The 25844-nt window shown below is 39.2% G+C and overlaps 1 protein-coding gene across 1 annotated transcript; it reads right to left on the minus strand.

The window, feature by feature from the left end:
* Nucleotides 1-1021: 1021 nt before the first annotated feature.
* Nucleotides 1022-23982, minus strand: cdhr2 (cadherin related family member 2). Its single transcript, XM_064326434.1, has 31 exons — nt 23908-23982; nt 21988-22052; nt 21294-21359; nt 20749-20903; nt 19856-19906; nt 19664-19750; nt 19128-19217; nt 18086-18205; nt 17747-17890; nt 17364-17439; nt 16291-16409; nt 15627-15854; nt 15157-15306; nt 14573-14737; nt 14383-14444; nt 13938-14184; nt 13221-13460; nt 12842-12911; nt 11974-12564; nt 11436-11507; nt 10934-10983; nt 10659-10807; nt 10211-10316; nt 9625-9713; nt 9015-9083; nt 8362-8500; nt 6014-6135; nt 3934-4038; nt 3264-3347; nt 2388-2451; nt 1022-2009 (listed from the first exon to the last, which is right to left on the minus strand). The coding sequence occupies exons 2-31, from the start codon at nt 22028-22030 to the stop codon at nt 1869-1871; spliced, it is 3894 nt and encodes a 1297-aa protein (XP_064182504.1). The 5' UTR covers nt 22031-22052; nt 23908-23982; the 3' UTR covers nt 1022-1868.
* Between the last annotated feature and the right edge of the window lie 1862 nt (nt 23983-25844).

Below are 25844 nucleotides of genomic sequence, written 5' to 3' on the forward strand. Positions count from 1 at the left end.
TTTCAGAAATGTGCAGGAAGGTTTACATATTTTTCCAATTTATAAAGCGTTGTACACATTTGACCAAAGTCTGTTTCAGTGATTATCCTCAGATTGTAGATACTGTAGATCAAGGTTGGCCAACTCAAGCACTGGAGACCCTGCGGCTGTGCTGGTTTTTGTTGTCTTTCAATGCTTAGCTGACAGATTGAAGCAGTCAATTTCACACTTACCTCGCTTGCTTTCTTGGGTCTGAATTTGTTATTGATTTGAAGTTTAAATCAAAACTAAAACCAGCACACAATGTAGCCATCCAAGACCAGGGTCTGGGATGCTTACTATAGATGAAGAGTCATCATTCAATTCTGTCAGTGTTGTGAAAGCCAGACGTATTTTAAGATATCTGGATTAGTCACTGGAACAGTAGCTTCACGGTCTGTATTGCTTTTTGTACCTACTGAGAACTAACAGTTCCCGTCACGGCATACACGGATACTAAAATCATTTAAAATATTTATATTTTATATTTATTTTTGTACAGCGTGATTTTTTTTAATTTTTGGAAATGCTTGACTATAATGCTTCACTGGCTGATTCAGACATTTTTCAGTGAATACTTTGGGGAGAGGAGGGGTGTCAGCAAGGCCTTTCTTTACCAGGACCCCCATTAACTGAACTCCATCGCTGGGAAACAAGGTTATGTCCACCTTTTTATATATAAATTTGGGAGTTTGACATTCACACTGTTAAAGGGACCTGGTGGACAGTAAGTTATGCTAAAAACACAATAATCATACTTAAAACAGCCTGGAGTTGAGGGAATTGGTGTCACATTTGCATTTAGGTACATTTGTCCTGCACACAGAGAGAGAGTGGCGCTAATGGGAATCACAAAGTTTCTATTGAAGTTCCACACTCGATAATAATACACATACAAAAAGTATAACTTCATCAGAATTTTACCAATGTGTTGTGTTATTTTGAAAAATAAAATACCCCCCAGACACGATTCCTGTAGTTAACATGCAAGCACACAGCAACCTTACATATTCTTATAATTTATTTGCCAAGCAACGTAAGACAAATGCAATCTGATGCCTTTATGACAGGTGTTGTACACAGGCTGCATGATTACAGAACTGAAATCGGAGAGAGAGAATTAACTGAGAAGGTTGCAGTCAGACTGCAGCAGTGTGCCGTCGGGCACTGTACGGCAGAGCTCGGGCAAAAGGTGAATCTTTTGTACCGGTGAATCATCTACCCTTAATTCACAGACAAATCTTCGGCTTCGGGGGGGCTTTTCTATTTTTTCTTCTCCTGTTCTCTTCGCCGCCATTATTCTGGGTCAGAATAGCTGACATTTTGCTCTCCGTAACCGGGGGTATCGGACAGAGGAGCGCCGCCATTAACCGCCACCCTTCCGCTGGCCAAACCAGCCTCTTCACCCAGCAGGTTGCCCGTTAAAAAAAAATCTGCAACCCACTAATGGTAATTTGTCCTTTCTTCTGTGAGGGAAGTGTGAGAGGAAAAAAAGGTGCTTGGTTCCAGCACTAAAGAACCGTTTTTTTTACAAATAAAAAAATACATTTTTATATCATTTGGTAAAGCACTCTACATACGAGGATTTAAATATGGAGCAAATATATTTGCATTCGTTCAAAAAATAAAACATAATTCACATAATAGCCAGTTTGTCCCTGGTTTTGGGGAATGTATGGCCTTCATAAATACACGAATACAATTACAAATTTTCAAAACTTGGATTGCTTCAGATTACTGGCAAATTGATGTTTGCTTTACGGGCAGTCCATTGGCAAGGTACACATCACTGTATTGGTGTCATGTGGTGGGAGACCGAAAAGGTATGACCCTTGACCCCCAGGCAGAGGTTATAGGTCAGTGGTGTCAAGGGTGGGGTTTGTGAAGCCGTGGGGAGCCGCTGGAGCATGCTTCTTGTTCCCACGTGCAGCCAGAGCAGCGTCCAGTGGTTCAACGTGCTCCTCCATCTCCTCGTTCTCCTCCTCTATCGGCTACACACACACACACACACACACACACACGTGCATAATTAAGCCTCCCAGCAGATATATGGATTGCATTGTGTCAGTTGAAGAATTTTCCAAACTTGTTCTCTCCATTTCATGCTTGTGAGATACAGAGTAGCTACTGCATTTTCCATGCAGAAAATATAATGATCTTACTGCAATACTGTAATACCTCCATAGACAATAGCACAACCTGATCTCAGTAGCATAAAATCTGCATGGAGATTAGAACAGTATGATCTCAATACTACTATATCAGCATAGAGAATGGAAATATCTTGTTGGGCATGTTTGACATCCTGAAAAGCTTACAGGCAGATGAATGTGACAGAGGGGCTGGTTTGAGGTAAAACGAATGCTTACTATCATGGGCATTGTGTCCTTCTCAGTCATGTTCATATCAATGTTGTAATCCAAGGAGTTCACGCTGAAGACAAAGACAAAACCCAGAGAGATATATTTTAAAACTCAGACAAAGCTGCAGGAAGAAAAAGGATGCTACTCTCAAGGGATGTTAAGAGAAAATAACAAAATGGTGACTTGAAAGAAAACCAGAGGAGAAACTGGATTTAATTAAGGAGAGCACATGCACAGAGAGAGAGAAAAACATTTACTAGTGAAATCCTGAGAGGCTTATTTCTTAGAGTTATTCAAACAGGGGTCCAACCCAGAACTAAGATTTTTTTCTGGCCCAAACAAAAATCTTTGGAGAATTTTTTGGAGAAAGTTTGTTTTAAGCCAAAAACCTTGTGATTGCTACAATAGATGTGTAGCTGAACTGCATAAAAGATGACAACTCATGGTCTAATAGCAGTGGTACCCAAGAAGGAATCTAAGGACCTCCAGGGGTCCATGGCAAAATGGGAAGAAATATTTAACTTTAACAAACTGTTTTTATATTTTAATACTTAAATAGCATATTTTATACTTTGGGATAAAATACACCTTGTCTGATTTATATGTTCTTGGTGTAATTGTGACCATTGTATACAGTATATTAAATATTCACATTGTAATAACTAAATTTTCATTAACAAACATGAAACTGGTCCTCAAGCCCCCAGAGTTTATTATTATATTTCTCAAGTCTAGAGATGCTCAAACAAGCACTGCAACCTGTAAATTTCATGTTGTTTGTTGATCTACAACATCCTACACAGTATGTAATATAATTCTAATAAGTGCCAAATAGCACACATTCTCTGTTACATTCACGTTCCGAGATAGATGACATCCTACCTCGCTCTGTCTGTGCTGGAGTCTTCCTCATCAAAGCCAAGGTCTGTCGATGTGTCAATGTTCAAATGCAGCACAGGGTTAGCCCTTGAGTGAGTGATTAAGTGAGAGAGAGAGAGACAGAGAGAAAGGGAGAGAAAGAGCTCACATCAGGGTTGAATCCCAGTGATCCAAATCATACAGCGTACAGAGTACAGTACATGTGTGATATTTATTTTCAAATGTCGTAGTACAGTATGGCTGACATGCATTTATTAAAACCAGTGGATATATGTGGAAACTGCAGATTCCTTTTAAGAGAACATTTTTCTTGGCCTGATACAGTACATATCTTCAGGAAATGGCATTTTTGATAATTATGAGGTGATAATTATAAGTGACTGCACAAAATAAAGTAAAAGTCTATTCAGATGACTGACAACCCATCAAGCTAATAACAGGCATTTAGTAATTGTCTATCATGTGAGGACTGTGAAATTCCAAGTGCAGGATGAGAATGCCGCACCCCCTCCCTTAAAAAGGTGAAAAATTCAACACAATGAAGCAATGCTATGAGCTCTGTCCACTCAGCTCTTTCATTGTGGACCGAACTGAAAGCTGCAGGCTGAGAGCTGTAGCTGCGGACAGACTTTTGGACAGACTTTGTATCTCTCCCGTGGACACGCTCACTCACTTCATTACGTTGGTGCCAGGGACGATGGCGCTGGGTTTCTGGTTTTCTTCTGCCACCATCGACGCTGTGTTCAGGGCCTTGGATGCCTTCAGTTTCCTCTTGTAGCTGAAACAACAGACGGGAGCCATAGTTGGCCGCAAATACACTGGACTGCAGACACGCGCCAAACACGGTTGGAAACAAACCAAACTGTGAACAGATGCTAGCAGTAGTTAGCAGCCAAAGATACTGAACTACAGACAGATGCTAGTGGCAGTTGAAAACAAAGACACTGGACCGAACTGAGATGTTAGTATCACCGCAAAAATGGCACTGGAATGGAGACAGATATTATAACATTTTGCAGAAATTAAACACGTTGACAGTACTCGCTCGTAAAATATTATTGCATTTGTCTGTAACTACACAAATATAACATGCTACTTTGTATATGCATTATTCATAAAAAAAATAATCACCTTAAATGAGGTGACATTATAATGTGATGTGTTTCTCCTGTATGCTTCCCACAGATTAAAAATTACCTGCCTATACTGATCCATTACCCATCTAGCAGTTTACATAAGATGTAAAATCATTAAACACCTGTATCAACATTCAATAAAGCTAATGTAAGTGCACACTGCTTTTGGCACATACTGTAGACAGACATAGTATCCATTACAGAAAGCAACAGCAACGCCACAATATCTTTTTTTTCTTTTAATTTTTGAGCACATTAATCAAATTCTCTCTGATAAGAGTATTTGCTCAACTAATAAATATAATTAAAAAAATACTAACAGAAAAATGAAATGAAACGAGGGCAATGGTTCTGTGTGCACTGTGATTCTACGTGTTGAGTAAGTACGTGTAAGCGACAGTTTGAGTAAGAGTGTGCGCGTGTGTGCAAGTGTGGATGCCTGCGGTAGCTTAGTGTTCTGCAACACTGGAGAGCCACTGGTCTGCCTTTATTTCCTTTATTTACTGCCAAAGGTGCAATTATTTCTTTGGCTGGGAGCCTTGGTCTTCGGCTCAGCAGGTTTATATCTCCCGTTGATGCGCCCGCACCAAGTTCCCCTTCAGCAAAAACCCCCATCAGCCCAATTACACATGCAAAAAGGCAGCTTGATTTTCACAGCAACAGCTTTAAGCTCAAGCACCAATTCAGATTTAAAATAATTAGAAAATCTTTGAACCACCCCACAGAAACCGCCCTATTTTTAGCAATTTTCTTATGTTGAATTTTCAGGTTCCACTTGACCCAGAATTCTTTTAGCATTGCTCAGTGTTATGATTATGGTCGTGCTTTAGATTATAAAAAAACAATTGTGGTATCAATATCCATGCTTTGTAAGTATCAGGTTTGAGTGTAAGCCGCCCCTAGTATCTTCACACCCTCTGGATGTCAGGCAAGCCAGCTTCCACAATAAGAGATTTTTTCCTCCATACTTTTTAAGAGCTGCTTGTTACCATAGCGACGGCAAAGGCTTAGTTCCAAGTACAACAAGAACCGGCACACTACTGTCACATTTCACGCTGAAATGTTACACACTGGCTTCTATTTTTTTTTTTTTTTTTTTAAGCATTATGCAGAATATAAAGTATTCTGTGCCAGTGTGCCATTTTTCAAGAGACGTCCTCAGAAAATCTACATTCATCTTTGCATGTAAACACTTCAGTGTGATATTTTATTAGCAACCTTCATTTCACCATCAAAAGACTGCAACTGAATGCACGGTATATGAAACATGCACTGTTTCTTTAGAAAAAAAAAGCAAATGGACACTGTGGATACCCTGGGGAGAGGGACAAACTCTTTTTTGTGATGTGTGCTCTGATTTACATCAGCAGTTTAGTCATGTGTCTGATCATCCTTTCACTCCTGATCAACCTCCGCACGGTCACTGCACAATGCCCTGCCTACAGCGGCCTTGCTCACGAGAGAGCGATAGAGTGAGAAAGAGAGAGAGGAACAGAGTCAGAGGGAGGGAGAGGGAGGGAGACAGAGAGAGAGAGAGAGAGAGAGAGAGAGAGAGAGATGTCTTGGCAATGCCAAGAGCTGGCTATGTGCTAGGACACACCCCTTCTGGTTACTCACTTCCTCTGGGTGCAGACAAGGGATGTTATCATGACAACCAGAACAATCAGAAGACCCCCTACCAAGCCCAGCAGGATGAAGCGCACAGGGTCAACGACCCCCGGGTCTGTCGCTCCTGACACCTGAAACAGAAGAGGGGGAGGAGAAGTAGGCGGAGCTTCAGTGACATAACCATAGAACCCAGATTGCTAGCACTGCATGGCTAGTAAAACTACCCCACAGACACAGCCTGCTTAACAGTCATTCAATGGAGAATACTCAAATCATTATCCTAAGAGTAATCAAAGGTAAAACTGAACAAACTAGGAAAATAAGATTTAAAAATGAACGATGCACTCTAATTATAAAATTAACTGCACTACACAAATGAGGGTTTCATTACTTTAAGTAAATAATTTGCATAAGTAAATAAGGCCTAAAACCTGAGTCAGAATGATGATAATTGTTATCTGTTTGTTTGTTTGTTCATTTGTTTGAGCTCCTGAAATTCCTTGGCCACCTATTCCTTCTGTGCCAGCTGTGATTTTTAAAATTTCCCTCACACCGTTTTAGAGTATAAAGAAAAAACTTCATGAGAGTTTCAGAAACAGTTTAGCCATGAACACCCTAATCGAAAACATACAAAAAGGTGCATGAATAAACGCTTTGAAAATAAAATGCACACACCTAACTGGCAGCTTGTGAATAATCTTACAATCAAGCTGTAGGCCTACAGGCAAAGTATGTACAGTGAGCTCCATAATGTTTGGTACAGAGACAGTGTTCCTTGATTTGGCTTTAGATTTACAATCAAATGATACACATGTGGTTAAAGAGCAGATTCTCGGTTTTTATTAGAGGGTATTTTAATGCATCCTAGTCTCACAATTTAGAAATAATTGCTCTTTTTATACATAGCCCCCCATTTCAGGGCATTATATGTTTAGGAGAAATGGGTTCACGGGAGTTTCTGATGAGTCAGGTGTGTTCAATTTCTTCTTTAGTGCAAGTACAAGAGAGATTTCAGTATCTAGTTTTGATTCTAGGCTTTTGATTGCTTTTGTAGCCTGTTATTGACGTTTGTCAGCATAAGGACCAGAGTTGTGGCAATGAAAGTCAAGGAAGCCATTATGAGTCAGAGAAATATGAAAAAAAAAAACAGTCAGAGAAATAGGCCAATCTTTAAGCTTACCAAAATAAACCGTCTGGAACATCATGAAGAAAAAAGAGAGCACTGGGCAACTCAGAAACCGCAAAGGGCCCGATAGACGGAGGAAGAACTCCACAATTTATGACTGAAGAATACAGAAACAGCCGTCTGACAGATCAGAAACACTCTTCAGGAGGCAGGTGTGGATGTGTCTGCAGAAGACTTACGGAACAGAACTACTGAGGCTACACTGCAAGATGCAAACCTCTAGTTAACCACAAAAACAGGATGGGCAGGTTACAGTTTGCTAAGAAGTACCCAAAAGGGCCTGTAGAGTTTTTGAAAAAGATCTCGTGGACCAAAATTCACTTGTATTAGACTGATTGCAAACAAACAAAGGAAGGAGGCCAAAAGGAACTGCCCAAGATCCTAAGCACCCCCTCTCCCCTTATAGGTGAAACATGGTGGTGGGGGGTATTATGGTTTGGGCATGTATGGATGCTTCATGTACTGACTCACGTCTTCATTGATGATGTAACTGCTGATAGCAGCAGCAGAATGAATAGGACAGGTGTTTGGGGGGGGGGGTTTCTTCTTTATTCAATTCTTTGAATTTCATCAACTCTAAAGGTCTTCCTTGGCATATCAAGCCCTTTGGCAGTACTGAACTAACCAGTGATCTCTTTCTTCTAAATGATGTTCCAAACAGTTGAGGTTAGCCTAAGATTTGGCCTCTGACTGTATTCTCTTCATCATATTTCTCTGCATCATGACGGCTTCCTTGACTTAAATTGGCACAACTCTGGTACTCATGCGGACAAAGGCAAAGAACAGACTCCAAAGGCAACAAAAAGACTAGATACTGAAAGCTCTCTTATATTTACACTAAAAGAAACAATTGAACACACCAGGCTAATTAGAAACACCTGTGAAGCCATTTGTCCTGTAATGGGGGGCTATGCATCAAAAGTGCTGTTATTTTTACACATTGAAACCAACATGTATTAAAATATCCTTTAATAAAAGCCGAGACTTTAGCCACATGGGAATTGTTTGCTTACAAATCTAAAATTGTGGAGTAGAGAGTCAAATCAAGAAAAAATATGGCTGTGTCCCAAACATTATGGAGCTCACTGTACATGCATTCTCCCAAAGCGGAGAGGACCAGCTGAATTTGAGGGCTGGTCGTCACCTGTCACTCTAGCGCACCCAGACTTACAATGCCTGTGAGTCCAAAGTCTTTGAGTATATTTGCGTGGTACAGGTCTTCCTGTAGCACCTTCTCAACAGTCTCCGACTGGATCGCAGTACCGTTGAGGTAGACAAAGTAAGCTTCCAAAAGTGTGAGTGCTGTGGCTCTGGAAAAAAAATAGATATAAAATAGGAAATAGCTGAACAGCAGTAAATATCAACAGCAAGCCTGGATGCATTTAAAAAAAAAAAAAAAGCTTTCTGTGATTCCAGTGTTTATTTATTTTGAATTTACATTCAGGCTTTTAGTACAGCAACTTACAAAACACACATTCTGCTCATTTTTAAAGCTGGATTTATTTTTACTGATGCAATTCAAGTGCAACCTCCAAACAAACATAATGCCTTTAAGAGACTCGACAGGCGCTTTTTTCCATAGCGACTAACAAGGCTTACATTCTCGATCAGATATAATCCATTTACACGGCAGGATTTTTATTGAAACAGTTCAGGTTGAGGACCTTCCTCAAGGGTCCACTGCCAGTGCCCCACCTGAGAAGCAAACCTATAACCACGCAGTTGCAACCCCTAACTAGTCTGCCCACAGCTACTTCATAAAGCACTGCAACATGACACAAGGAAATGCAACACAAAACAGCTTTATTCTTTCAAAATTCTCACCTTTGTGCAGAGCTCACTGCCGCCGTCCTCAAAATATGCACTGTGGCCTTGGTCGCAGATGACAGAGTCCTGCGGTAAAAACAGAGATCACAGCGCTGCCATAGTAACACCACTTCTTAAATCAACAGGGGTCAGAGGGGGCTGAGCACAAGGGCTGTTTATTGGCGAGGTTAATCTCAGACATAGCTAATCAATTCAAACTAAAGTACAGCCAGCAGCAGGAGCTAGACCCCAACCAGGCAGTGTCCAGATGCAGTTCACTTGTTCTCCAGCAGAGGACTCTGTCTGTCTGCTGAACTCCCCCAAACTGGATATGGTCAGTAGCACGGTCCAAAGTGGCTCTCAATCAATCAGGTTTGACAGAACCATAAATTGATAACGTATCTCATAGCTCAGGTAGACTAAGACACAGCGTATCAATGAACATTTGATTGGCTTAAAATCTGTGAGTCACTGAAAAATGGGGTAGCTCCACCAACCCTGGACTCCGTGAAGCCTCACTCTCAAATCACTGCTCTAATGGGCCACATTCAGACATGGATGTAGGCATGATCACATGCAGGCTAGGTATGAGTGTGGTGGTAGAGACAGGGGTGGGGCAGGGTCTCACCTTCTGATTTCATTGATGTTGTCATTGATTTGATCCACAGAAGACTCAAAGTAAAGTTCAACACGGAAACTGCTGTCAATGGTATAAATCTGACAAAACAATCAAGCGTAATTATGGATGCCTTAGAATGTGTTTACAGTACAGTGTTTTTCTAGTTTTTGTATTGCAAACAAGAAAATTTCGCATTCTCAGATACTGTACCATGCCCTGCAAAATGTTCATGGATGAGTTGTGTTGAGACAAGTTTCAGCATTAAAACCTGCAATGACTAAATTAAATATTTTATTCATATTCCCTTATCATATATTACAGAATAGCATGGAAACTCTTACTGTTCCATTTAAGTGAAGACGAATATTAAAGTCTCCGCATTAGTTTAAAGGTTTAATAATATCAATTTGAATGTGTAAAGTTAAATGACAAATTCTGATATGCTCAACATGAAAAGAAAATCTAGACCTGTCAAGACATGCATAATGGCTAAACTTTATTATACATAAGATACTGGCCACCATTAATAAATATGCAACAGTGGTCAAAGGATTTACAAGTGTGTTTATCTTAAGAAGTAGAAAAGAAAACAAACCTCAAGCTGAGTGGAGTTTTTGAGCTGCGGTTCCACTGCTATGTTTGCCGCTTCAACTGTGACCAAATATTTCCCTTTCCTGTCACTGGCTAGACTTCCGATAGTCCTAAAACAAGAAGGCAGTATATTTTCAGGACACAGTTTAACAGGATAACATTTAAATGTTTCAGCAATAAATAAAGCAATAAAATGACTATGCTAGGGTCTAAGTTGTTAAACACAGGTATTGTTTTCACAGGTTAATATGTCTAGGTAGGTCTACAGAAAAAAAATAGTTATTTGCTCAGTAATTTTTGCATTTTCACTACCGTTAATGGTCACTTGTCTTTTCTTGTGGCTTAGGTCTTTTGAAAACCAGTTTATCCACCACCCCCTCCCCCAAAACAAATGTTACGCAATGTGACATAATGTAATGGCCATAAAACTGATCTTCAGCTCAGATCTTTACTTGATTGTTCCAACGTAAGCATCTTGTTCTGCAACCGTGTCAACATAGAAGAGGGATTCTTTTGAGATCTCGTTATCTGAGCTGATAAACTCTGTGGTCAGCACGCTGAAAGTTATCTCCTTGTTTTTGCCAGAATCCAGATCGGTTGCCTTCAGAAGAACAGAAAACGAAACACACAGACAAGGGTGAAGTGTTGAGGGTGAACTGAGCATGCAGCCAATGAATACCAAGACAGCTTTTCAGTATTGAGTGGGGCCAGGTGGGGGGTAACTTACAGTGACAACCGCAACTGAGGTCCCTTTCTCTGTTTTTTCATTGACAACAACTAGAAGAAAATATTACAATAAAATGTCAACTGATCAGTGCATAGGTGACTACATTGAAAAATATTAAAGCAAGCTACCTAAAAGCACATGAACACTATGCAGTTTACTTGCACGTGTTCAGCTCAGTAAATCACTATAAATTCTCCTGTAATCACATCATGTCCTACAAAAATGTGTTTTCAACGTTGAGTATTTTAACCCTTTAGACACAAATAGAATTCCTCCTTTAAAATGATTGTACATAGTGGTTGTCAACATATTTCACTGAAGAATCTCAGAAATATGTAAGAGTATTTCAGGGATATGCAAACATTTTCTGACATCTTAAGTGTTAAAGTATTTAAAATAATATTTAACCCTGATCTGGTTTTCTCATTCAGTTCACACAAGCAGTTTATCAAAAGAGCAGCTACCAGAGAGCAAACAAAAAATATATTAAAATCATATTTACTAAAGAGAGCCTCAGAGATGATGAACTGCGGCACATTGTCATTCATGTCCACAATGTCAATTTGCAGCTGACCTGGGAAAACAAAGCAAAATCTTCAGCAGCCAGAACAGGAAGTAAAACGACAGTCCCCCATTTAAAATACAGTGGAATAACCCTTGTGTGCCAAAATTAAATTTACACCACAGAGAATAATCTGGAGCACCTTGGCAATTCATCATGAGGAGCAAGAATGAATCAGAGTTGACCTTTTTAAAGTCCTATTTCGGGCATTGGGATTTCTTAATTTATTTGAGGCCATGTTTGACGTATCTAACTGAAAGTCAAACGTTTGCCAGTGCATTGCCGGTTTTCATAAAATGTAAGCTGCAATGTATTTCAAGCATGCATATATATATATATATATATACACACATATGCATGTCGTTGTGGAGTGGCTAAAAGTATTGTCACACATCTGATCATACTGTGGAGATAACTGGCATGTTTGGCGAGTTCCTCCCAACGCACGATGAACCCGTCACGTGCAGAAAGGTCCCACCTGCAAGGCTGTTGTTCGGCCCTTTCTCCGTAAAGATGTCCACCACTTGGGCGTCCAAGATGACCTGGTCGCACTTCTCATAGTCGACGGCAAACTCTGGGTTAACGGTCACCTCGCCCGTGGGGAGCAGTTTGAACCAGTCCTCCGGGCACGGCCCCATGACGCCTTCGCAGCGGCACTCGGCGGAGAGGAGCTCGTACGTCAGGCTGTGGTTGCCGTCCAGGTCTTTCCCTACGATGGTGCCCACCACGGTCTCGTTGGTGTTCTCGTTCACCCGCACGGACTGACCGGACGGAAAGATGGGCCGCTCGTCGTTCACGTCCAGGACGCGCACCTCCACCCAAGCCTCGTCCTTGTTGCGGCCCTCGTCTCTGGCCTCCACCTTGAAGACGTAGGGCTCTTTCCGCTGCTCGTAGTCCAGCGCGATGTCCTGGTCCACGGATATGTTCCCCATGTATCCTTTCCCATCCCCTTCCTCCAGGGACACGATGGTGAAGCTGGCCAAGCCGCCGCTGGTGATGTCGAAGGAGATGCGGTTGTTGAAGACCGCCTGATCGGCATCGTAGGCTGACACGGAGCCCACAAAAGCACCTGAGGGAGCAAGTGCACAGGTAACACAGGTGCACAGGTGATTTTAGGACAGGAATAGAAACAGCGACAGGACATTTTCAGGCAATTAATTTTCGATTGTCAGCTCTTTCTTTAAATGCTGACAAAATTGAGAGCAAATAACCACTCAAATCTACAAATTTGACTGGACATATACCTGTCAGAGTGTCCTAATGTGTAACATATCTACCAAACAGCACCCAAGGTAAGCATTAGCTTGTAATAATACAGTTTTTAAAAATTAAAAAAACAAGTGTACCTTTGATGCTTTCCTTGACGTAGAATAGGTAATTTTTCTGTCTGAATTGAGGTGTGTTATCGTTGATGTCCTGAGAAGAAATTTTGTTGTGAAGTGTCACCTTTGAATGTCTTTCTGTGTACTCTTGTACTTGGAGAAATTAATATAACCACCTTAGCAGACACTCTAATCCCCAGCAACATAAAAAAAATTTGGTCCACGCACTTACAGACCTTCATTGACACGTTAAAATTCGGAACTGTTTCCAATTGCATTCTGGACTATTTTAATTGAATTTGTCCTTTATTTACTCAGGAAGAAAAGCCATATTGTAACTGCTATCTCTTTATCATCATCTCACACGTCAGTACGTCAGTGAACTTGTCTTGCTGCGCCTCACCTCTACATTGATCAGGACTGTGACCTGTGATGACAGGCTGGGCACGCCCATGTCATACACCGTCACATTTAGCTCGATGACGCCGTTAGCCGAGGGGTCGATAGCCTCCCTGTCCAGCGGTCCGATGTTCTCCAGTTTGCCCGTGTTCTTATCGATGGTGAAGTTCGGGCTGAATTCACTGGGCATGATTTCATAACAGATCCTACTGTTGTTGGTGCCTTCTTCATCATCATCACGGGCCTGCAGAGAGAGAGAGAGAGAGAGGAAAGTAAAGAAAGCCTAAAAAAAGCTCCGCCCCTAGACCGCCATTCACACAGCAAGGAGGAGGTGCCTTGGAGATCCCTGTCTCCAGAAAACTATCTCACCTACAGTCTGGATGTAACTATGGCAACAAGACACAGCTGGCCTATTTGCCTACTGGTCAGACATACAGAACTCAATGAAATATCATGAAAATGTGAGATACACAGATAAGTATACATTGTCTTAAGTATATCTCTATAACTGCAAGGAAAGGGGGCTGCCAGTTTCTACTAGTATTTTAGGCTTCTTTAAAGTAACATGCTACTGCTTACAGAAATGGAATGCACAAAAAATGTATTGAAATGAAAACATTGGAACCCTTCGCAATATATGGGCACCTATACTGATACTTGCTTTATATAAAATACTTAAGTTTCACAATATATAATATTTTTAACAAAACTCAGTCCCAACCTGAATCTGAATCTCCAGCTTTTTTCCGGGTCCCTCCTTTATAAATTCCTCGTACTTGTCCCGCATTATTACGGGGGCGTGGTCATTGATGTCCAGTATGGTGATCTCCAGGGTGGTGAATCCCATTCTGCCGGCAGTGTCAGAGGCTTGCAGGGTGGCTGTGTAAGAGCTCCGGATTTCCCGGTCTATATTCTCGCTGTTCACCATGACGGAGCCGTTCTTCGGGTCAACGGTAAAGTACTGCAGTCTAAAATTAAAACATACGTCTGATGAGGGAATCTCCAGTATCAATGGTGGAGCTAATGTGTGCTGTCAATCACAGACGTATTATTATTATTACATTTTTTGTAAATAAATCCTTTAAATGTTCTGCTAAGTGAATGTGCACTTAAGAAAATAAACCAGTTAGAGTAAAAGTCCAGCCCTTGCAGGGAGGACCACATACATGCTTCCCGAAGCCAGCGAGTAGATGAGCTTTCCCTCGTCCTCAGTGTCTGGATCTGTAGCCTGTATGTCAAATTACCACAGAAGGAGAAAAAATGCATCAGTGTGTGAAAAGAATAGGGTTGTCGTCATTGCCTTTTGTTTCACGGGACGAGCGTGACATAGATGAGGTGTAAGTAGAAAGAGCCTACCGTAATGGTGGCTATGACAGTGCCCACAGCACTGTGCTCTTTGACCTCCAGCCTGTAGCTCTCATTCTTGAAAGCTGGGGTGTTGTCGTTAATGTCGTTGATCTGGATGGTGACCGTTGCTGTGGAACAGCAGTCTTCGGGTATGGAGGCATCCGTGGCAACCACCTGGGGAGGGAGGCGGGGAGGGGGGGGAGGGGGAGGTGGGGGAGGTGGGGGGGGGAAGCCAAGGCACTCGTGGGGAGTTGAGGGTAAAAATTCTTTTCTTAGGCGCTCTTATTACATTTTAAAATTCTATGAAAATCTTCATATTTAACAAAGAAGAGAATTCATGTATATTGTTTATACCTGTATTTTTTTGTATGTTATAATATATTCAATATATTTCACAGACATCATTACTGCATATTCCATCATATTTTTCCTTATTACATATTCAAAATGCACTTTAGTTCTCTGTAACTTTGGGAGCAGTTAATCTTAAACGTGTTCGTCTTTCTTACATAAAGCCTGGCTTAAGCTGGGAAAATTCAGCAATAATTCTTAGCTAGTTTGGTGTATTGCTTCCATTATCACCGAACCCTCACCTGCACGGTCATGATCTTTTTCTTCTCATAGTCAACGTCTCGAGGCCTCTCGATGCTAATCTGCACAAATCCGGTTAGTGGGAGGAGCGTGACCGAAAACGCATCTTTGTCCGGCCCCTCGAGGTGAAGAGTGAACACGGCATTCGCACCCTGGGTGTACGGGAACGCAAGGTGTTGTCATTTCATGATGTCAAGATTCAGGTAGCCCGCATTCACTTTCTATTCAGTGGCGTTAACCCTGCTGCAGGTTTGCTCAATCAGAGTACACATTTTGATGATATCAATCATCATAGACTCTCACAGAATTTCCGAAGTTCTGAAAATGTCTGAAAATTAATTTTAAATTGAAAGCCGATTTTTAAAAAATGCTCACAGACAAAATAAATAGGCTTATATCATAGCAGCCTACATCCAATTAAACACTGTGTAGTGAAAGAACGCAAAAAAAAAAGATGCAAAAAAGTTCTGACCTCATCCAAGTCCTTAACACCCATGTTCAGCCCCGCAACGGTCACGCCCCTAGAGGACTCCTCATCAACGTTGCCACTGAAGCTGTGTGCCACTGTGGTGAAGTCACATGGGTCGGCATTGCACGCATAGAACAGGGGTTTGTTGTCATTGATGTCCAAAATCCTGATTTCCACTTCGGCCGAGCTGCTGGCCTGAATCCCGTTAACATTTAGGTTGCTCTCTCTGGCCTAGGGGCACAGACAAGTGAGATTACTACCCAGCTCAGAATACGTGGTTCCCTGAACACTGGATCTAGAGGAAAGTCAGGGTCAACGTTTCCAGAATGTAATGCTTAATGCGACTACTTTTCTGGATATCTCTTTGACATTACCTAGAAGTCAATAGGCACATTGTAAAAATGGTTTTAGAATGTTGTTGTGTTGATATTGAACTTAAAAAGAACCTGAATTGTTGACCAATTCAGGGTCCAATTTTAGAATAAATGTTATTTATTTATTTATTTATTTATTTGCCATTTGAATCACTTTATTTGGAACATTCTCAAAATGTAACTGGCACACATGCTTCATAATGTTTTCTTAATTATGTTTTTTAGTTAGTAAATAAGTTGCATCAGGGAAAGGATTCTGCCAGGTGTAAGGGGCATGTGGGCAGGAAACTCACCACAACCTGCAGTATGACCGTAGCATCAATATCCAACAAACTTTCACGGTCAAGTACGCTTCTGACTGATATAATTCCGCTGCTTTGGTCGATGCTGAACAACTCTGGTGCAGTAGAATCTGGATGACAATAAAAGAATGGATTATCGAACTGCAGCCAATCTGCACATAAACTATATAATGCCAGCCTAAATGGATTTTAGAGCGTTCAGCTGTGCATAATTACTTATTTGGACACACTTAACCCTTGCGTTGTGTTACTAAATTGGGTGGTTCATTTTCATAAAGCAATCATAAAGCATTAATTACCTAATGTTGTATTGCACCTTCTAACCAACTTCATTCCCAGTCATTTATACATCTTTTTTGAAATTATTGGCCTATAGACTTCATTTAAATAAAATTATACCACTTTTTTTGTAAAATAAGCACAATTTATGTATTATTTTGAATTCAGACTGGTATGTGGCAAGGTATAACCAGAATACTCTGAAATCACTTCACATTACATTTTTTGTAATGGTGCCACATAATCTGTTGTGTTTCTGGTCGAAATTGACCAATGCAATTTTATTAAAAGAGAACAATCATAAAATCTAAATATTTCTGAACCAATGGATACTAGCAGTCGACCAGTTTATAGAATTGAAAAATCACTATTCGGTCAAAAAAAAAATGAATACCAGAATCAAATTCCTTTAGATAAGACCTACAATTCACCTAAATATCTAAATGTGTGTGTTTTCCAACTGTTGGACGAACTTAATACAGTCTCACCCATTAATTTCCTATGGCCGGCCATATTTGACCAGAAACACCAGAGATGTACAAAATTTGAATAAAACACCTAAACTTTAATGAAAGTGGTACTCATTACTTTTTTATGTGACCAGATGCCTAGTATGGAAAGATTCATGGAAGCTTGAGGCCATTAGATGAAAGAGACCACATTTCTGATACAGAAAGGTTGTATATCGGTCATATTTGACTGGAACACAACAGGAGGGTTAAGATACTTTAAATTATGTTTACTGTGCATTTGTTGTATAAGGCTTAGACTACTTATGAACTCACTTGAAATACTGTAGAGGATAATGTCTCTAACTTCCGTGTCTGGATCGAAAGCTTGCACTTGAAACACAGAGCGACCCTAACAGGAATACAAAAATGTGTTAGAAAAACAAATAATTGCCTTGTAATTAATAATAATGTTGCTGTTGTTGTTGATTTTGCTGAGTTCACATTTTTCCCAACTGAATAAATTAATGTTAATATTGGAGTAAAGGTATGCATATCTGCAAGCTTTCCGTATTTCAAACCCTCATCCTTTCACTATGAAGAGCAATGAAACCCTGTTAAAAGTGAACGACACCTGTTTCCCGTTAACTTCAAAACCCCATAAAGGAAACGCTTAAGCAATTGTCTGGCAATAGCAAGATTCTGTGCGTAATACTCACTATGATAGCATGTTCGTTCACAATGGCGGAATAGGGAAGCCGTAAGAACTGGGGATCAAGGTCGGGAACGTCCTTGACCTTGATGAAAGCTCCCGTAGTGGTCCACCGAAAAACTGTCTGCCCTTCAAAGGGACCCCCGCCATCCTGTAAAGGCAGATTAAGTCACTTTAACCAGATTCTCATCTAAATCACTTAAATAGCCAACAAATCATGTAAATTGACGAACCACATAAACAAAAAAAGATGATATATAAGTTATAGTTAAGCTATACAATGGAAATGCATGTGAATGAGTGGTCATGTGCATCCATTTAAGCTGTCATTGTCAGAAAAACTCACAGTGGCATTGATCTCCAACTGGTAGAAACTGCTTTTGCTGAAGTCCAGTTTTCCCATGAGCCTGACTTCACCGGTCGATGGAAAGATTGAAAAAAGTGACAGGCCCTCCTCTGGTATAGCCTGTGGACAAAAACAAACAAACACAAATAATATAAACACACCTGGAAACACCTCACTACACTGATAATAACACATCTGGACACAATCCTCTGCATTAATAATAACACACCTGGACACAACCCATTGCATTAATTATAACACACATGGACACAATCCATTGCATTAATAATAACACACCTGGACACAACCCACTGCATTAATAATAAGACACCTTACTGGATTAATAATAGCACACCTCACTGTGTAAAGAACAACACACCTCACAGGATTAATAATATCAACTGCACACAACTTTCTGCACACCTTATTAAGTCAAAGATAAGACACTTCAATGTATAAATGATCTGAAGAAAAACACGTTTTCAACAAACGAAAACACCAAGCTACTTGCACATACAGTCCAGTAGGTAACATTACTATCTAATGTTATAAGTCTATAATGCCTATAAGTAATTTATTCAAACTAGCTAAATCTAGCCCTGCCATCAAAAGTATTTATATCAAAAGGTATTGATATCAAGTTACAAGAAACTAAATGCAAAAGTTTGGGGCTTTATTGTGTGGATGTGCAAAGTTATTTGTGAATTCTGTCTGTTGAAATGAGGTTGCACGGTACAGAAATAAGTGTTTTTAAAAGTTGAGTGTCTGTGGTCATTATGGTTATTTCTGTAGGGAACCCTGAGAAGTGCCAAATTCTCGGTACTGCATAGGTATAGGGCATGCTGCTCCGCCATGGTGTGACTTGGCGGGAGGGATGGCATATCTGCCATCCCAATAACATACTGGTACAAACCTACACACCTGAACAAACATCACTTGCATTATTAATGACATACCTCGATTATAAATTATAACACCTGTACACTCCTTTCTGCAAGCGAGCAAGCGTTAAATAGAGAAAGGTAAACTGAAGTGTGCTTACTTTTGAAATAGAGTACGTCACAGCTGCCGCTGTGTTGAAGTCAGCGTCGGTGGCAATTGCTCGGAATAAAACTGTGTCTACTGCTGTGTTCTAGAGAGAGAAAAAACATTTAGATAAAAGCCAGAAAACACCTGATGTTTGACTTTTACAGTTTTGGAGTGCCATCAATATAATATAATATAATATAATATAATATAATATAATATAATATAATATAATATAATATAATATAATATATAGGCAATGAAGTTTTCTTGAATAAATGTCCGATGTCTACCTTCAACACCAAGCAGTTAATACAATACTTTCAAAAACCAGTTGTTAAAAAATCTATTAATTCAATTATTACATGGTTGTCAAATATCATTTAAATACGGTGAGGTGGGTACAATGTTCTGCTCTAATCTAGTAATGTAACACTCAATTCAGTTCATTAACTAATTGTGGTCTTATTCAAGAACTTGATTGCTTAAAATAAAAAAACTCATGGCCCTAAATAAACTGTTATGTGGAGTACACAGACAGAAATCACTCACTTCTGGGACTTCTTCATTAAAGGGCCCATTTTGGAAAACAGGCCAGTTGTCATTGGCATCCTCCACAATTACAGGAATGACTGCTCGCTATGCAGACATACAGTATCCATTAGAAAAAAAATATGTAAAAATAGATGCACAGGAAAGATAATATATACAATTTTATTCAATTTTTATTCGGGCTTGACTTACATCAATTTCGCCACTGGAAACTTCGACTTGAACTCTAATCACTGGTTTAGTCTGGAGAAGAGGGGAAAAAAACTTACTTCACCTTGCAGTGCCAAGGCAGCCATTGTTATTATTTAAGAAGACCAAACTCCTGGTTTCTATGCACTGTGAGTTTGCCATTTCTCCTGTTGACCTTCCAGGTGGGTGTGACTGTCTTATAAAATTACTTTGGATCAGGTTTACTTTAATACACTTTGGGGGTGTTCCTAGGTTTCGTTATGCCTTTGAGGGGATGTCTTAGCCAAATGAACATATAAAGTATTTAGTTCATATTAAAATAATAATAATAATAATAATAATAATAATAATAAAACAACTGTTGTTAAATAAAGTTAAACATATTTAATACAATCTTCAAACGCTCCATAGCGTAAGCACATAGCTTCTTTCTACACCTCATGTTAGCGAGATTAAACAATAAATTCAAATTAGAAAAAATATGTTTTTATCATTAACTCTAGGCCTAGGCCTACACATAACGGAAAACTCCACCAGTCCGTTAACTACCACATTAGGTTTAGGCATGTCCTGTAATAAAGGCTATCTAACAATACCTGCACTTCAAGATTGTTTCACTTACAAAATATGTGCATTGCAGATCTTTGCCATGAGTAGTACATATCCAATTTCTTTATGCTAAATTTTTAAAAAGCCTATCACTAGCCTAACTGCGGAGAACTGACTATATCTGATCATAATGAGTATTTTCGCGAATTGATCGTTGTATTGTCAGACTATTGAAGGGAAATGACTGAAAACAGCTTGAGACCAATGATTAGTTTCAAGGGAAGTTTTCCGCCCTGCCGATTTTCATCTCAGCAAATGCTACTGTTCACCTTAGGAAACAAACTTACTTCTCTGTCCAACTCACGAAGGACAGTAACTCGTCCTGTATTTGCATCTATTTTGAAGTAGGATGCACCTTCTCCAAACTCCCCCGTTGTTATAAATTTGTAGGTTAATGGCGCTCCGTTCGTATCAGTAGCTTCAACTTGGAAAGCAAAATCACCTGATAGGGAAAATACATGTTAAAAAGGCAATGTTTTCCTCTTAATTATTTTTATAACCTTACATGTAAACATGTTTGATTTGTACTGTATCTCCAAATGCAGGGACGGGAAAAAAATCCTGGTAGCAAGCTCAAGTGTAATGAATACATAATCTCTGCGGTGTAGAAACCCGATATGCATGAGATGAGAATGTGAGAATGATAATTTAAAAAATGGTGGGGAACATGTTTAATAATTGAGTCCAATACATTGGGAAAATAATATGATGTTCAACTGAAAGATTCTTTGTAAAACCCATACATTTAAAATACATTACTGGTCATGAGCAAGGCATCGCTGATAGCATGTAAATGGAGACATGAGAAACTCCCAAAAACAAAGGCACGGACCTGGGGGAACGTCTTCCAGCACTCTTGCTTCTATCGTATTTATTTCTGGAAAGCCTTGAACATATCCTGACACAGAAATCCAGACAGGTTGGTTAAAAACCACTTTAAAATAAATACTCAGCAAATAAACCATTTTTATTAATGTGAACAATATGCTAGTTTATCGTGAACTGAAGTTATCTCCATAACTGCACAGATCAGATAGTTGTACAGTAGGTAAAACAGGAAAAACGTACGCTGCAGTTATTTTAAAAAATACCACCAGCCCTGGTTTCTTTAACTATTTCATCCTAGGGGCTAGATTTTTATTTTTTTTTAATGGTGCACATACATCAGACATTTTCCACAAACTACGTATAAATAGTGTCAGAGTAAGACATGTTGTACATAAATAATTTAAAATAGATGTCTGATAAAAAAAATTTTTTTTTTTTTTTTTTGTAAATATGAATGTTTTCATAGTGATCAAAAGGCCACAGTTGTGTCTATAGCTATGAATGCTGTCTATGGGCTAAGGTTATGTCTCTGGTCTACGACAGGGTATTTCTCAGTATTATTGTTTGTTATTGAGGGTTTTTTTTTCTTTTGAGGCATGATTACAAATAATATTATTCTCTTATTGAAAAGAATAGTGCAGGTGCTCCTTGATTGATGGACAGTTCACCTCCCACATAACGTTGACTCAGCTACTGACCTGCAAGCATTGGTGCCAAAATTAGCAGCCGAACCAACAACATCTTCACTGCTCCAGTCAAAACTCTAAAAAACAAAACAGAAAGTGTAGAGTTGGTATAAGTGCTCAAATTACACACAGTACCGGTATAATCTTGCATGTCAGTATGCCACCATTTCAGTAAGTCTGTTTTATGCCACCAGGCTCACACTTTGGCATACTGCACAGTTTTAAATGTTTATGCTAACACCATGACACAATAATGCTTTCAAATCTTGTTAAAGTCCATTCATTTGAAATAGTGATTTGGCATAGGCTGCTCAATACAATTAAAATAAATTGTAGAACATGACTTTAAATTATAATGACTGTAATGGTTTGTCTTCAAGTGTTCGATATATGACCTGTGGGATTAAAGCACCCGACAGACAGAGATTTCACATTTGGTTGAACACGCCAGGAATAATCCCTTTTGATGGACTCTATTCAATGGCATATGATAGAGTGGCATGGCAAGAGCTGCTCTAGTGTAAATTGGAAAATGTTGCTTGTTCCACCAATACCTTAGGTGGGATAAGTGGGGGATAGTGGAAGTAGGTGGGTTAAGCTTTGTCCCATTTTCTGTGCCACATAGTACCCCAATAAACAGGTCATAAATAAATGGGAAAAGCTATTATACCAAACTATTTTTCCATACCCCCCTTTGTGCTCTGCGGGATTCCTTAGGGTTACCAGTGCTGGTTCACCCAGTCCCTTGTGCCTACAGCCTACACCTCTCTTACAGTAGGCTTTAGCTCTCCTGCAATAGTTCTACAATTACAATAATTATCTTGTAGTACTGACAGCTCCCTTAGCACGGATTTACCGCTCTCCAATCAGCACAGGCTGTCCTGTAGTACTGATACAACTCTTCTCAAATAAATTCTAGCGGCCCTGTTGTACTCTATAGTCCCTGGTGTAAGAAGCAGCCTGTGTATTACAGGTCAATTCATCACACTATTTCACGTAGAGAGATTGTACACACAAAGCACCTTTTTGCAAAACCTAGTTTTCTCCGAAGATAATCTCAGAATTTCCCTTGGAAACAATGTTACTGTTTCAAAGAAATTACCATCCTCGTATGTCACTTTGCTATTTGTTTCTTTGCGATTTATTCATTTTATGGCAAGTGTTAAGGCACCAAAAGTTTTTTTTAATAAAAGGTGTAGTTGTTTGACAAATAAATGTATTATCTGCCGTTTATTGAAGGAATGATTTTGGCGGAAAGATGCCTGCATGTGATTGGCAGGGAATATTAACCATTGCTGATTTATTTCAGACTGCAGCTTCCGTCTCCTGAGATATCAGCCATCTTGGCTCTTTTCACTTTTCTCAACATTAAGGTGATCAAGCAGCAGATATGGATGCGAGAAAATGACAGCTAAACATCCCGTTTCATGCTTAAATTATAACTGATTTGCTGCGTCACCAAATTCAGGATGTGCATTCACAACAGTGATTATATCTTCTAAACCCTCTGTGGAAAAAAGTCAATTATAGATTCTGTAATTATTTCTATAGATCATTTTGTAAAGATATGTATAAAATCAGTATATTAGAAACATTATTCTTTATTCTCTATTTAAAAAAAAAAATCTTAGTTCTAATATGTAATCGGTTTCTCCCTTTCTGTCATAAAACTGAATTCAGAGCATCTTACAAAAACTGAAAAAAAAAACACAAAAAGGTCATTTTTCTTTCAAAATGTATTCTTTTTGTATCAAATTTCTGTTTACATACACATACGTTTTGAAATGCATGGTATTTTGAGGTTAACTTTTTTCATACAACATATAGCAATTGACTAGAAACAGGAGCCACGACTATGTCATAAGCATAACATGCTGAATTTTTAACTGGTAAATATAAATGCAAAAATCCACAAAAAACGCATTGACTTACTCAAGAAGGAAGGACGGGTGTTGCTCTTAGCTCAGGATAGCTTTGTTAAGTAACTGGAGAGTTAGGGATGCAAACGACCTTTGCCTTTGCTGCAGTAATTAACTGCTTTTTGCTGATTGCATGATGAAGGCCATAAATGTGAATTATTAACTCTGAAAAAGATATACGGGGGACAGTGTAGTGACTCCATTTGTTTGAAACACATTAAATCTGCTTAGGCCAGAGATGCTCAGAGCAGAGAACCAAGCAATTTGTCACTGATTGGTTCATGGTACCTCACTTAGCTGCCATTATTCAGCAATTAGATCACATACAGCTTTTCCACTGTGTTTCCACTATTAGGATGCAGGACACTTGCCACAGTAAAATGCAATTGTAAATTGCACAGGGCCTGTGTTGTGAAGTCAAAATGAAAACTGGCCACATTCACACATAAAGCATAATAAATGACACTCATTTACACATTCATAAATTCAGTCATTCACTTACACAACCATTAATTCAACCATTTACACATCCATTGATTCACATAGTCCCTTTCTTAAACATCTATTAGTTTACTCAACCACTTATACATTCATGTTTTCACCACAGGAACCACCACAACTTTTCCTTCTGTTCAGGCAGGGTTCTTACAACGTCACACTTTAGTAAAAAGGAGGAACTCTATTCAATCCTGTTTTCACTGCTGATACTAAGACAGCTTCAATAGTCTGAACATCATGTAGTTTCAAACATCTCGGTGAGTTGAATGCTGTGCTATGGAGAGCAACATTGCTAGCTTCATTTGAGTCAGTGATTGACAGCATGCTCCACCTTCAAATGGGGTTCTTGAAGCCTTACTCCAACCTCTACTAGTATGGTCTCCATAAGCAGAAAAGAACAGCCTTGTGTGAGCCTTAAATATGAGGCTGTAAGGCAATAATAATAATAATAATAACAATAATAATAATAATAATAATGTTATTATGTGACTGTGCCTATTCTAAAATATTTTATTATAATTTGTATTTTTTTTTAATTTTTTATTATTATTATTATTATTATTATTATTATTATTATTGTGAAGGCAATATGCTTTGCTGTCACTAATTGTAAAATCCCAGCCATCCAGGGACTGTATTTTAGGATAATGAGAAAAAAAAGACTTCCTCACTATGTTCTCCTGGACTGTTTTTTTATGGCACTGAACATTTATAACCTGTCAGACCCACCCTGGCTCTCTGGATGATTGCTTTAAAACAGGGAAGTGATCGCTGCAGTTTCAGTAAGGCCTACAATTAAATCATACAAAGAGTTGTGTCACAGTCTGAAGTTCAGAATTTATCATGACATTGCCTTGGTTCAGAAAAATTTAAATAATGACATTACCAATATGGGTGATTTTAATATTGTGAATTTCAACTGTATTTCAACTGTGCCTCATCAGACAAAAATAAATCAATGAATAAACTGGTACAATATTACAATTCATATTTCAGAAACTTCTTCTTATATAAATGTCGCACCCTGTGATTACAAACATAAATTGGAATACCATTTAAAATGACACTTTGTAATTCTTACTTGTGAAATTACATAATTACTTAGGTTTGTAAACCCAAAAATGTTTTGTATTTTTTTATTCAAAGGTTTTTTATTCAAAGGTCTCCCTTGGTTCACTTTTATTTGTGTAGCTTAGATGCACCTAAACACCGGCAGTTATGAGGGTCTAAAGGTTTGCATTATGGTAGCGTGTTCTGATATGATGTGGGTGTGTATGGAACGGAATGTGGTATCAACAGTGCTGACCCCACCTACTGTGAAAGATAAAGAGAGCTACAGGACACGTGAGAACATAAGTCAGATTCACACCATCCAAGCCTCTCCCTTAACACACACACACACACACACACTAACTAAAAATTGCAAAAATAAAAAATAAAATATTGGCTAGG

The sequence above is a fragment of the Anguilla rostrata genome, chromosome 3, assembly GCF_018555375.3.
Source record: "Anguilla rostrata isolate EN2019 chromosome 3, ASM1855537v3, whole genome shotgun sequence".
Classification (NCBI taxonomy): domain Eukaryota; kingdom Metazoa; phylum Chordata; class Actinopteri; order Anguilliformes; family Anguillidae; genus Anguilla; species Anguilla rostrata.

Excerpts from the sequence above, each read along its gene's own strand:
- cdhr2 (XM_064326434.1), bottom strand. The coding sequence starts at position 22,030 with ATGTTGTTGGTTCGGCTGCTAATTTTGGCACCAATGCTTGCAG. Across the intron at positions 18,206-19,127 it reads TGACGTACTCTATTTCAAAA|GCTATACCAGAGGAGGGCCT; the intron begins GTAAGCACACTT and ends TTTTGTCCACAG. Across the intron at positions 4,039-6,013 it reads CTTGTCTGCACCCAGAGGAA|CTACAAGAGGAAACTGAAGG; the intron begins GTGAGTAACCAG and ends CTGTTGTTTCAG.